At 33.2% G+C, this 14,347-nt stretch overlaps 1 protein-coding gene and 1 long non-coding RNA gene across 3 annotated transcripts; one reads left to right on the top strand and one right to left on the bottom strand.

Annotated features, from left to right (window-relative positions):
* Window positions 1-348: 348 nt before the first annotated feature.
* LOC137818843 (uncharacterized) lies at window positions 349-7,932 on the bottom strand. 2 transcript variants are annotated; one of them, XR_011082151.1, is made up of 6 exons: window positions 7,239-7,932; window positions 4,116-4,221; window positions 2,207-2,263; window positions 1,050-1,089; window positions 862-962; window positions 349-719 (listed from the first exon to the last, which is right to left on the bottom strand). It is a non-coding gene; the product is annotated as an uncharacterized lncRNA (long non-coding RNA). The 2 variants fall into 2 exon arrangements; XR_011082152.1 differs by having other exon boundaries at window positions 4,116-4,190; window positions 7,239-7,373.
* LOC137818842 (uncharacterized) lies at window positions 6,904-12,582 on the top strand. Its single transcript, XM_068622469.1, has 6 exons — window positions 6,904-8,030; window positions 10,579-10,634; window positions 10,735-10,965; window positions 11,175-11,466; window positions 11,705-11,901; window positions 11,997-12,582. The coding sequence occupies exons 1-6, from the start codon at window positions 7,086-7,088 to the stop codon at window positions 12,148-12,150; spliced, it is 1,875 nt and encodes a 624-aa protein (XP_068478570.1). The 5' UTR covers window positions 6,904-7,085; the 3' UTR covers window positions 12,151-12,582.
* Window positions 12,583-14,347: the final 1,765 nt, after the last annotated feature.

The following is a 14,347-nucleotide window of genomic DNA, read 5'->3' as shown; positions in this document are numbered from 1 at the left end:
CTTGAGACAAATGGTTCTTGATTGAACAAATGATGTCCCGCGGTTCATGAGGTATGAAGTTGGGAGATTGTCTGCACTTGCAACAGTTTGATCTCAACTTGATAATCTCGTATTAGTCGTATTTGATTTACCCCATACAACGATCACAACGAGGCTTGCCCTTTTGAGTGCATGTCATTATTTTCAAGGTATATTATGTTGGGCATATGCAGACAGTTGAACTTCCATGAACATGTCCTACGCCACTATGGGTATGTGCACAACATACCACATGATCCATCAATTATAAGAGATGAGAATCTATCAACAATAGAAGGAAATTGGCGGTGGTTATATTTTCAACAATATGTTATGCAAGATGTGGTTATTGCCTCTCATGCAAGAGTTTTTATTCCAAGATATATGGATTGGTTTTGTTGTGTATTACATTCATATATCATACACATGGTTGAGGATGAGCATCCAACAATGATACCGTCAAATGTGCATGTTGATGTTGGAGTTGGGGTGATGAAGATGACAATCATACAAAGCATCACACTCTAGTAAGACATATCATTTATTATTTACATGTTTGATATAATTGTAATTTATTTTTATTTTGTAGAATATATGTTGTTGCATAACCTTGACTCCATAGTTGATGGTTAACAAAGGTCATGTTGAGGGTACCCTTGTGAGGAATGGGACATACACAACCCTCATCTTTGCATGAGAAGCTACAGAAAAAGAAAAAGGATTGTGTACATTAGGAGGTCATGACATAGATGTATATGAAAATTTTATGTGGAGTAATTTATTGTTTATTAGACGTTTAGTTGTTTAATTTATTAATATGTTACGTACTTTGATTTTACGTACCTCATAATATTTATGTCCTACACTTTTGCATCAATTTTGCTTTCAGCACTTTATCCTATTACTTGATTAGGTGATGAAGCACCGCTTCCAATATCTGATGCCTGAAATAAATAATTTGAAGTTAATGATTTTCAATGTTTATAATTATAAAATAAAAGGCACAAATAAATATTTAAATATATTAATACCTCATTGAGAAAAGAGTGTTGAATCGAGACCATGCCCTCCCTGTATTTTCATTGGAACAATTGTTTTTTAAGATTGAAAAGTTAGGAAACGCACTAGTTTAAAGTTAAAGAACGTTGAGAATGGATGAGAATGAATTGTAGGTCTCTCTATTCTTTTCTTAATATATAGATAAACAGAAAACCCTCCAAAAATCAACTTCAAATAATTTCCAAACTATGCCAATTTGTAAATCGGATCAGATAACTTAGTTCCCTCCAGTTAATCAGTAATAAAAACAAATTACAAATGATGATACAAAGACACCGGCTAGAATCCTTCATTATTATTACAAGCAGAGCTTTTTTGATGTTAGATGCAATAAAAAGTTACCAGACCAAACACATTTTTTATTCAAAAGCAATATATTATTTACTTGGAAAATAATATACTTATTGAATTAATTGCTTATCATATCACATATCCCTATTTAATGTAATCAAATCATATATCTCACAATTCAAATAAAAAATAAGAAAACTCTCAAGGAATGATCATCGGAAGAAAACCAGTAAACAAACTCCTTGAAAGGCAACAAAGTAAATATCGCATGAGAATAATTGCATATAGTGGAATATAGAGAGAGCAAACGAGAAATGGTGATCCAATTCTCTTTAAAAACATTACAAGGTATTTACCACATCTAGTTGAACCAAACTGTTTAATATCTTTTTAATATCATCAAGATCCAACTACATATGTACAAAAATTAAGGCATCATATGAGAAAAAAAGAACATGACCATTAGAATATTTATAATATCACAATTGTAACCTTTTTGGTTAATGTCAAAAGCACATATGCTTTAGCCTTTGCTACCAAAATTCTTGCTCGTTGCAACTCATCATTTAAAGGAACAATAGAATGTGGCTCTATAATACTTCCAATTCCTGATCCACTCTTAACAAATACTATCTTAAGGAATGGAATTTATGAGTATCTACTAGCTTTATTGACAAACATTATTTCATGAACAATAAGTTATCAAAGTTTTGTTGACAAATTTTATGCACCACCTGCCATCAACGTTATTCACTTCCTATTTGAATTGTTACAGAATCAATACAGAAAGAAACAATTATACGAAAAAGAAATACATGTAGAGTCAAAAGAATCTTACTAGGATTGAGGTTTCACTCCTTTTACTCCTGATTATGCTTTCTATTAGTTGTTTTACCTGAAGATAGGAAACAAATAATCATAATGGAATGTATAAAATGAACTCTTCTAAATTAAAATAAACATACATATATTGTATTCTGATAATATAAATAACCATAAGAATAATGAAAAGTCACAATACAAGGCATAAAAGATTTACTAATATATTTTACATAGTAAGTGTGTGAAAGAATGCATTGCAAAATAATCATGATGTTGAGAAGTGAATATATTTCACTGATATAGAACTGGTATATTTCATTGATATACAAAGCATATCCTAGCTGAATTTAATCCTTTATTTACAAATATCTTCCAGTACAGAGGAGCCTAGCAAAGAAACAAAGATGCCATTCAATTAGTGACTAAAAGAGCAAAAATTTGCTAGAAAGAATTACACAGCTGGCAATGAATGATATCTAGCTTCTCGCCAAATTGCAGAAGAAAATCAAGAGCAACACGACTAAAAAATGAAAATCGTTTGAAATCATCATGCTCGTCATCAAATTCTCCTCTCCAAAAGAACTTATCAAGATGGTGGGGCTCAATGAAATAAACAAGAAGACATGCACAGGTAAAGTGAAATTACTAAACCAAATAAAGTCAATCAATAAAATGAAAATATCTAATAGAATACCTTCAACAGTTCCAACCCATATTTTATTTTTGTATAATTCACTGTCAAAGTATGATTCAATGAGCACATCCAAAGCCTGAATGAATAATCAAATTATTTAGAGTACTGCAAGATGCCAACTACCAAGACTGCATCAACACGTTCAATTATTTTCTTAATGAAATAGCACACCCGTAAGTTGTAGACATGATCATATTGCATACAATCATATTTGGGAGTGTATTATACATGAATTGCAACTCACGATTCACATGGTTCAGACAATAGCACCAACACTCAAGCATATCAAAACTGAGCATTAGATCACAAACTGACTATTCTTTTGGCAAGTGAAGGATAAACCACAAGTTAAATTTAAAGGACATCTCTATTCTTCGCAGCAAAACCATTCACAATAGATTTCACAAATTAAGAACCACAGTAGATTTCCCACGACAAAGGCAATCCAGCAATAGATTTCGAAGACAAGGTTATAGAGCACAAACTTGAACAAACGATGGCGGACAGAAGTTTGAAATCCTTGCGAGGAGGCGGTGATGGCGGAAAGTGAAGGGCGGGAGAGTGAGGGTTATGTTTAGGCCGCGCTAGAGTGAGTGAAGGCAAGAGTGTTTCGTGGTAGGGTTTCGTGAACGTGAGGAGAGGGTTTGTGAAGAGTTTGCAGATAGAGAGAGAGAAGAGTTACGTTTGATTTCAAAATCCAATGGAAGGGTTTGTGAAGAATTAATTAATTGTATTCGGTTTCCAAGAGTCAAAAGGAGGTTTAAAAAAAAATTGGAAATAATGAGGAATGGTGTATGGAGGGAAGGAAAACACGAAGTGTTTATTTCGAAGGAGAATTGTGTCAATTCAAAATGACACGTTTTATAAGATAATTGTGACGATTACTAAAATGTCGTATTATACAGATACTTGTAATCGTCATATTAAAACCGTCACTTCATACACATTTTTTTGTAGTTCTGAAACGTAAATGAAATACTTCCTTAAATAACCTCTGACAATTGGCTTCCAAAATTGTCGTTCCAGAAAATTTCTAAATTCCTCATTCTAGAATAGGTATATTAGTGTTTCCAAATGTGCTTTCTAAAATTTTAAAAAATACCTTTTAGAAAATAATAACTGTGTTCCAAAATATGTTTTCGGAAAGTCTCTTTTATAGAATTCATAATTTGGAAGACAGATATACGCCCATTAAAACAAAACCAGACAAAATTAAACTATTTATCCATACCTTCTTCGTGTACCCCAAGTTAGCCAACTTCAAATCACCACCACCAAAGTTCGTGGGAATACTTCAGCTTTTAACCTCAATGAAGAAAATCGGAAGCAAAAGAAAACTGTCAAAAAAGGATGAGAAGCTTTCAAATAAAATGCCAAAAGGTAAAGCGGGTATTTTAAAATTTTATGGTGAATGCAGTCAAGGCTGATTCTTACTGCACGTCCATACTTTCTTGTGCCACTTTCATAAGTTTTTGTATTCTAAAAATATCCTTTTTAATATTCCAGATTACATAATCCGGAAGTCGTTTTCTAAATCCAGAATTAGCTTCCAGATTATGTAATCCAGAAGCCTTTTGTGATTAGCTTCTGGATTACATAATCCGAAAGTATTTTCTATACATAAGATTAGCTTTCGGATTATGTGATCTGAAAGCTTTTTTTTTTCAGATGTGTGATTAGCTTCCGGATTACATAATCTGGAAGTCTTTTCTAAATATGAGATTGACTTCTGGATTATGTAATCTGAATATATTTCGGATTACATAATCCATAGGCTTATTATTTCAAATCCAAAAGGTGGGAAAAAAAGGATAAAATAATATTTTCATATTTAATATGGGGTGGCACAATAAGGTATGGAGGTGTAGGAAAAAAGAGTCTGCAGTCAATTATGAGGATATAGGATGCAAAAGCCCAATACATAGAAGAAAGAGTCTGCAGTCAATTATGAGGATATAGGATGCAAAAGCCCAATACATCTTTCTTTCTCCCAATATGGACCTCTTACGGCCCTGTCTATCTCATGCACAAACATTATTCTCTCTCTATATATATAATATGATGAATATTATTAGGATAAAATGGGTGGGTCCGATTTTAAGAAAAGAATTGGCCTTCATAATATCTTTAATTGGAGCTGGGTAGTTGATGAGTTTTTTAAATCTGCATCCGTATAAATCCTCCTTGTAAGACTCATAAAAATATATGAAGTAATATAGAATGAATAATAAAAATTTATGGAGTTTTTCAGAGTAATATAGAACCAATAGCCATAATAAAAATTTATCAAAAAATTGAAATTCATAATCTTACAATCGAGTTACCCAAGTGAACTAAAAATTACATAATTGTGAGTCACTCTAATGCATGAATATGACATATATGAAGAAGTTAACGTCAAATGTCGTGAATCTTGAGGTTTAGCTCGAGTCTCATCTTGAATGAATGTTTTAATATTAGACATGAATAATTTAGTATAGTTTGTTCATTAGGTGGGGTTAAGACGGTTTGTGTCTGTTGTCGATCTTTGATTGTGTCTGAATCTATTTAACTCTTCAAACTTGTCAACTCTACACACTTTCAAGCCCAGTCAACTTTACATGGATTCTATTTTTAATCATCTTATTAATATAAAATATTTCTTTTTACACTATTAAATACTATATAATTTATAAATTTTCAGTTTTTGTATTATCATTTAATTTACCCATTACAAATATGTTCCATAAGTTTTTATAATCTACCTCTACGAAAAAGTAACCGGGGTTATAACTTATAATGTCACTTTGAACTTAATGAAAATTGTACTTACTCAATAATAATATTCAAAGAGTCATAATATTTACCATAATAGGCACTTTTTTAAAATACACGTGTTAAAAATGCTAATAAGTTTTATTAAAAGTAAACTGTATTTATAAGGACATATAAGATTTAATGAAAAGAGTAAGCGGCAAAATTCAAAGAGATGAATAGAAATTCAATATTATCCAATCATTCACTTGGGACTAACATTTAATGCTATTAATATATATTTATAGTGATTTTAATAGTTTTTTCATTATTTAATTTGCATTAAAGGTGTTTAAAATAAAATAAAATCACTTTAAACCACAAAACTAATAAAAAATAAGAACTAATTCAACTAAAAAAACAAATAATAGTACTTTCTATCGTGTGAATTTGTTATTGAAAATAATGTAGAGTGTCCTGTATAAACAATTTTTTTTTAAAAAATAGTCAAACATTAAATCTTATTTGAATTTGATATTATATTTAAAATAAAAATAAAACAAATCGAACCCCTTATGTTTGCTTCATAAAAATTAAATATTGCTTCATATATAATATATATATATATATATGAAATTAAATTGCATCAGTAACATCCGATATCTAAAATGAGAGATTGCATTAAAGAAAATAAAATGTACTAATAATTATCAATTTGAAAATCATAAGTTAAATTTATAAGGAAAAAAAGTACATATATACTAATTATGACGTTAGTTACAATACAAATAATTGGTTTTGTAATTAAATATTATTAATATTCTTTATTCTCCATTTTTTTTAATTTGAAGTACTCAAACATATATTCTATACATTAATTCTTTAATCAACATTTCAAAGTGCCCATTAATAGAACTCTTCCCTTTAAAAGATATATAATTTAAAATACTTATAAAGCAATAAATATCTTTAATAAATAAAACAATTGAATAAAAGTATATTTTATTATTTAATCTGTGAGGAATTCTTTTATATCAATTTGTACATCTTCGCAATGGCCATACTCCCTAATCAAATTAATATTTTTTAAATTTAAGTTAAAAACTTATTTTGTAGAATACAAATTTAGTTAATTAAATTAAAATCATACACAATATATCAAAATCATTTGAATCTAAAAAAATTATTTAAGAAAATTAGCATAATAATCATCCAAACATTTGACTTTTTTTCATTTTAGTTTGTACAAATTTATATAATAATTTTTGTAAGAAAAAAAATTGTACTTTTAACAACTAGTCAATTAATTAATTTTAATTTCAGTTTTCTTGCTTACAAGTTCAAAGTTGAAGTGAATCTAACCCTAATATTCTAAACTCATTCTTACAGATGAATCTCCTATTAATCTATTGTTATTTTGAAATCCTAAACTGCATAAAATCCCATCCCTTTTCATAACCCTTCTTCTATGATTCTCTCCCTAATGGGCTCAGAAATCGAGAATCCAACAAACCCCCAACAACCCCATAACCAACACAATCCAATTATGGCTTCAACCCAAAATCACGTAAACTGTTACGAACCAGTTATCAACAATAACAACAAAATTGAAACGACTAACCGTTGTGGCGGTGACGACGTCCACAGTCACAGTCGAGTAACGTTAGTCCACCCTCACTCCCTCCTTCCCATGCCAGTCCCGCCGCAGAATTTCCAATCAAACCAAAACGAAGTCGCTCTGCCCAGCTTCTCCGTCGGAAGCTTCCTCCGCCAGCGGAGCACCGACCTTTCCGCCGCGATCGTGAAGCGTGTCTCCTCGCTCCGCCAGTCCATGGAGGAGGATGACGAGAAACGCGAAGTGACGGAGTTCAGCCTCTCCGGCGTGAAGGTTGTGGTGACGGCCAAGCCGGAGGAGGACGAAGACGCGTCGTTGAGAGGACGCATCACCTTCTTCTCTCGGTCCGATTGCCGAGACTGCACCGCGGTACGCAGGTTCTTCAGGGAGAAAGGACTGAGGTTCGTGGAGATAAACGTGGACGTTTTCAACGAGAGGGATAGGGAGCTGCGGGAGAGGACGGGGACCGGTTCGGTGCCGCAGATTTTCTTCAACGAAAAACTGATTGGAGGACTGGTGGCGTTGAACTCACTTCGGAACAGCGGGGAGTTCGACCGGAGAGTCGCGGAGATTATCGGCGGGAAGGCGGCTGATGGAAATGCGCCGTGGCCACCGGCGTACGGGTTCGATTGCGCGGAGGAGGATCGCGCGGACGAGATGGTTGGAGTGGTTAGCGTTCTGCGGCTGAGGTTACCGATTCAGGATCGGTTGCGGAGGATGAAGATGGTTAAGAACTGCTTCGAAGGGAACGAGTTGGTGGACGCGCTGATTCAGCACTTCCACTGCGCGCGTAGCGAGGTACGTTTTTTCTTCGTACACCGTATGCCTACGTATTTTTGTATTTTTCCATTTTTTTCATTTTTCATTGCTATATTGGTATTGGTATTGTCATTGTATACGACTGTATGGTAGGAATGTTTTTCCATTTTTTTATTTTAATTGAATTGTTACCAACACATCATTGGTAGATGGACGCATTTATTAAGTTCTAAAATTGTTACCAACACTTTTTTTATAATGAATTAGACATCATAAAATTTAATATATAAAAAATCATAAAATTGGATGAAACTCATATTTTGTTTTAATGATTTTGTATCACAATTTTATATTTTATAAGAAGCTTTAAGTAATAGATAACTTTAATCAATAAAAAATCTAATAAAAAACACATATTTTCTATTAAACTAAATTAGAATAATAATGACTTAATTATAATTTTAAATATCATTTTAATTATAACTTCGTTCATATGTTTAAGAGAAATATTGAAGTGAAATTCTAATAAACCGTCACGTCAGCATAAATATACTTATCGACGTGATATTTTATTGTATTGTTAATTAGTATTTTTGTAATATTGATGTTATTAGTAGGTTAATATATAAATAAAATTATATAATTATAACTGCGGTATGAAATTCTTTAAAAAAAAGTGAAATTGAAAAAGTAGCTATCAAACTTTTTAATACTTAAAAAAAATATAACGAGTGAGGTATATGCAGATAAGGAAGGGAGATTGTGGGCATTAAATTTTTCACTTATTAAAGAACGAGGCTTTTGATTGTGTTTGGGGTAGAAGCTTTTGGATATGGCAAAGAAACGTAAGGCGTAATAATGACACACACTGAGAGTACGATCATAACAATGCTCGTGATTTGGAACGTTATGATTTGGTTTTCAAAATGATGTATAATACTTTATTGAGACATAGGTTCAAAACGGCTCTAGCACGAACTTTTATGCTAAATAGAAGAGGGAGGGGGTAGTCCAATAAGTTGTATAGATAATATGTTGACTCATAATTCTTTTTTTCTTTAATGTGACTGTATAAATGTTTATTCATTTTATAATGTCAAACTTTTTGTTTCTCTTCAAATTAATTGGTAATATGGTATGTAATATGCTACTGTTAACGGGGCCCCTTGGTAGGGTAATAAGTGACAAGGTTTAAGTTTCAAATTGGATGAGCTTATACAATTTGTAAAGTCAACCTAGTTACACAACAGGGGTCCCATGCCCAGTGCCAATCACATCTAATGGAAGAGTCAAACAAACTCACATTACATATTTTGAAAGAGTCTCTTCAGAATCGATATGTGAATTATTCCATATCATAACTTCTTCAGAAATAATCTTTTCATCGTAGATAATGAGTCAAGTAACATTTTTCGTTTTGAAATTCTCTATCCCATCTTCAATTTTTATTTTTTTTTCCGCTGCTAGTTTGTGGTATTTCAGGGGACGTTTAATCGTTAAATATAATATTAACCGGTGTCATTTGTAAATAAAACAACATATTCATTTTTAGTTTCATACCAAGTCATGCTTGGCTAGTTCGGCACGGTATTTTGATGAGCAGCCACTTGGGTTGCGTCAATGGCTAAAATTCTAATGGATTTTTCCATTATAAATAAACAAATATTCAACGGCTTTTAATTCATTTGGGAGTAGTGCATTTAAACTAATGATAACGCAAGGTGGTAGTGGGAAAATTAGACAATCATTTATCCTACTTGAAAGGCAATTACGTGCGCAACACTTAGAAAAATTCAACCACAAACGAGAGATATTATCGCAGTTTTTAGTTTTTATTATTTTGTGGTGCAGGATTGACACGCCACTGTGGTTTGTCAATTCTATTAATTTTACTCTCTGAATATGATATTTTATGTCCCACTTTCAAAATAGTTCTCCGGACTTCTGTTTCGGTAACTCGTGATCTGCCGTCCTTCAAATATTGATTACAAATTTTCAGCATAATGTATTAAAAAAGTTATTAGAACATCTAATGTGTGGATTTTTTTGTTTATAATAAATTAATAAGGGAAGTGTGGTGTAAATTCGCATGTACATTTTAAATGCAGTGAATTTTAGAAATGTAAGAAATAGTTTACTAGTGTTTATTCATGAAATCATTTAGAAATTATTCACACCGCAGTAAATACAGGCGGTGCTAGCGAAGAAAAGAGTTACCTCAAGTAATTGAGGGAAGTCATGTACCTAAGCAAAAAAAGATTTGTGTTGGATAATCTTATATGAATTTTATTGAACAAAACAAATGTTACTATTCCTTGTAGCTAAAGAACTCAGGTCTGTGGGGTGATAGAAAGGTTTTTTAAATTTTCTCAATAAAACAATCTTTTAACCAAGATAATGAATATTTGCTAAGGTGTTTTCATGAACATAGACAAGAAATGTCAAAGTATCTTAAATTCGTGTATTTTCATTCTATTCTCTTTGACGTACTTTGTTTGTAGTGTCTTCCCAACTTTTATCCCTATTGTGTATGATTTGTTTCCCAACACCTGAAATTAAAATGTTTGTATTCCAAAATAATATCTAGGCCGTTGAAATCGGACAGCAATTATCCACGAAGCACTTCATCCATCATGTTTTCGGGTAAGAAAAGAGCTTCTGCGCCTAATAAGCCTCGACTCATTTCAATAAATCATAATCTTTTGATAATTTTCTTACTGGCACTGGTAACTTTATTCTGCAGGGAAAAAGATTTTGAGGAGGGAAATCACTTATATCGTTTCCTTGAGCATGAACCTTTTATCCCCAGGTGTTTTAATTTTCGTGGTACCACAAATGATAGCGAACCAAAGACTGCAGCTGCAATATGCACTAGGCTTGCCAAGATTATGTCTGCCATTCTTGAGTCTTATGCTTCTGATGACAGGCAACATGTTGATTATGAGGCCATTAGCAAAAGCGAAGAATTTCGTAGGTATGCTAACACTTCATGTAGAGTTCTTCTATTTTATTGTTTTGTTATTCTATTGCATATGGTGAAAGCAAATGTTCTGCAAATATGCTCACTTATTAATCGTTTATAATTTCGTGATTTCGTCGACTGTGAAGTCTGCAATGCGTATTGTTTGTTTTGCAGCGGTCCCATATTGTTTATCAAGTTTATTTTTTTCCTTCTAACTGCAGGTATGTAAATATGACTCAGGATCTGCAGCGAGTGAATCTCTTGGAACTATCAGAAAATGAGAAACTTGCATTCTTCTTAAATTTATATAATGCTATGGTCATCCATGCTGTTATTAGCGTAGGGTGTCCAGAAGGTGTGATTGATAGGAGATCCTTCTTCAATGATTTCCAGTATCTGGTTGGAGGGCATCATTATTCTCTTAACAGTATTAAAAATGGTATCCTCAGATGCAATCGTAGGTCACCGTATTCCTTAGTAAAGCCCTTTACCACAGGAGACAAGCGGTTAGAGGTAAAATAACTTTTTTCTTTTCAGTTTACGATGGCATTTTAACAACATGAGTGTTTTATTTTTCAGGAAGTTTTTTACCCTGAAATGCAATCTTAAATTTTCTGAATTAGTTTTATTCGTCCTTTTATCGTAACATTAAATTTCTATACCCTATGTTAACAAGTACTTCCTACCATTTATAGTTACTATGATTGGCTATGAATATGAATATACTTAACCTGTTCCTGACAAATTGCAGGTTGCTCTGGTCAAGTTGAATCCGTTATTGCACTTTGGACTTTGTAATGGTGCAAAATCCAGCCCAAAAGTTAGATTCTTCTCACCTCATAGAGTTGTAGACGAGTTAAGAGGTGCTGTGAGAGAGTTCTTTGAGAATGATGGAATTGAAGTGGACCTGGAGAAGAGAACTGTTTATCTAACTCGGATTTTCAAATGGTAAATAAGCAGTCAGAACTTTTCCATCGTATTAGTTCTGACTTCATTATAAATTTATAGCTCCCTTCTTATGACTCTGTCTTACACTTTGGCAGGTTCAGTGGAGATTTTGGACCAGAGAAAGAAATATTAAAGTGGATACTTAATTACTTGGATCCAAATAAAGCCGGTCTTGTGACACATCTCTTGGGAGATAGTGGACCAGTTCATATCTCTCACCAGAATTTTGATTGGTCAATAAATTCTTGAGTACTATGCCATTTAATTTCTGCCACTGAATATAGGATATGCTTAATGGACGTGTACCAGATTCTGGTATCTTAGGAGACAAGTAGAGAGAATTTAAGTGATGTGATACGGAAACAAATAATTGTAGATTTGAAATCATTTTTGCACGCCGCATGTGCAGAACAGATGTATGTAGAAACTCTAGATCATACATAGTTTGAATTGAGATTTCTCCTCAGAAAAAAAAAACCAGTAGTGGGCATTGATAAATACAAATTCTTAAGTAGGAACAGATTCTACATAGAATTGGCTATGATAACACTGGAAAGTGCTTTGGAGTTGTAGAATATGGTCCTATAGTTGGTTCTTCGACAAGTATTAAATCTACCCTTGTAAATTGTAGTAAATAAAGCTGAAAACACAAGCAAGATGATTTCTTTGAGGCGTGGATGATTATTGTCCGTAAGAACTTATTCACAGTGTATTGCTCAAGTCGCTCAAGATAAAATTGAAACTTCTTGAATAAAATCGAGGATCACAGAACTAGCAAGTAAATTCTAAACTCCTAAGAATAAAAGAGCTCAAGACAACGGAAATATAAGAAAAGAGAAGAACAAAAATAAAAGTGCATTTTGTAGAGAGTAGAAAAGAGAGAATGTGAAAGGCAAAGTGTGTGTCTTTGGAGCAGGCTTAAGACTCCTATTTATAGATGGAGAGGGAAGACTCAAATTCATAGAAGAAAAGAAGTTGTTTTGCAGGATCGCAGTGACCTCTGAGAGAGGAGGAAACTAGGGGTGGCAAAGCGGGTCGGCCCACCCCGCACTTGGCCCGCAAAAAAGTGGGGCGGGTTGGCCCGCCCCGCAAAGTTATTGCGGGTTAGAATTCCCGACCCGCCCCGCATAAGAGCTGGCCCGCAGGTTTGCGGGCCAACCCGCGTTTTTTTAAAAAATTAAATATTTTTTTTGTTTACATTTTGTTCTTAAAAAATTGTCACATTAAACCTATATATTTGTTACTATCAAATCCAAAAAAAAATTTCTTCCTTTTCAAACATAGTCAAACATCAAAAAATTAAACATTAAGATAAATATCAAATATCATTATTCTTCCACTTCCAAAACATTAAACATACCTAATTTCAAAACATAAACATTAATTAAAAAACATTAAACATAAACATTATTGACATTCTTCCATTTCAATAACATTGGATGTCGCCTTAGAAGAACTTTCATCCATTTTTTCATAATTATAATCTTCCCCGTCATCTGCACACATTAAAACAATGACATTTTTTTTCTTGCGGGTTAGCGGGCCAGCCCACCCTGCGCCCGCTGCTGACCCGCGGGCTAATGCGGGGCGGGCTAATGCGGGTTAGCGGGTTGAAAAGGTTAGCCCGTCCCGCGTTTTTTGCGGGCCGCGGGCCAGCCCGCATGGCCCGCCCCACTTTGTCATCCCTAGAGGAAACTGCTCCTCCAATCAAGGTGGCGTTGAATCTGGAACTCCCAAGGAGAACGGGTCACTCTGGAATGGCTCGTCATTGTGGAGAAAAGGTCCAACTTGATTTCATTTATGTGAAATTTGCCTTTAAGATCAAATGTATGTTGCAAATCATACATCGCCGGTAAAGGATATGAAAATCATTAAAAACTTTGTTAGAAGCTAAAACTCTTATACCTCAGAATTTCAACTACAAAGTTTACTCTCTCGATAATGCAGTATCTAGTACTTTCACACACCATAGGATGGACAAATTTGATATTAAATCACTTCTAGTGCTAACAGAACTAACAAGTGATTTGTTTTTACCCATATGAACCTTATTCATGGGATCCCCAATCACAAAGGTTAGGTTTCTTGTTTGTTTTCATGTGGCTTAAGTCACATTCCCCTCAATGTTTCTAAAATCAGTTTTCTACCTAGGGGTTTTGTCAGAGGATCTGCTAGATTTCGTTCTGACTTAACATAATCAATGAAAATTGTTATACTCTTTAGCAATTGCTTTACCAAATTATGTCTCAATTGTATATTTTATTCTTTCCATTATAAGTTTTATTTTTAGCTATAACTATTGTCGATTGGCAATCACAATGCACTCAACTTCTCATATGGGGTTGGTTTCATTCTTAATAAATGTTTGCTAAGAAGTTTTTCAAACACTCAACTTCACTACCAGCCATTTTGAGAGCAACAAACTCATTTTATTGTTGATCTTACA

The sequence above is a fragment of the Phaseolus vulgaris genome, chromosome 10 (genome assembly GCF_000499845.2).
Source record: "Phaseolus vulgaris cultivar G19833 chromosome 10, P. vulgaris v2.0, whole genome shotgun sequence".
Classification (NCBI taxonomy): domain Eukaryota; kingdom Viridiplantae; phylum Streptophyta; class Magnoliopsida; order Fabales; family Fabaceae; genus Phaseolus; species Phaseolus vulgaris.
This window is presented reverse-complemented; position numbering and strand designations above follow the sequence as displayed.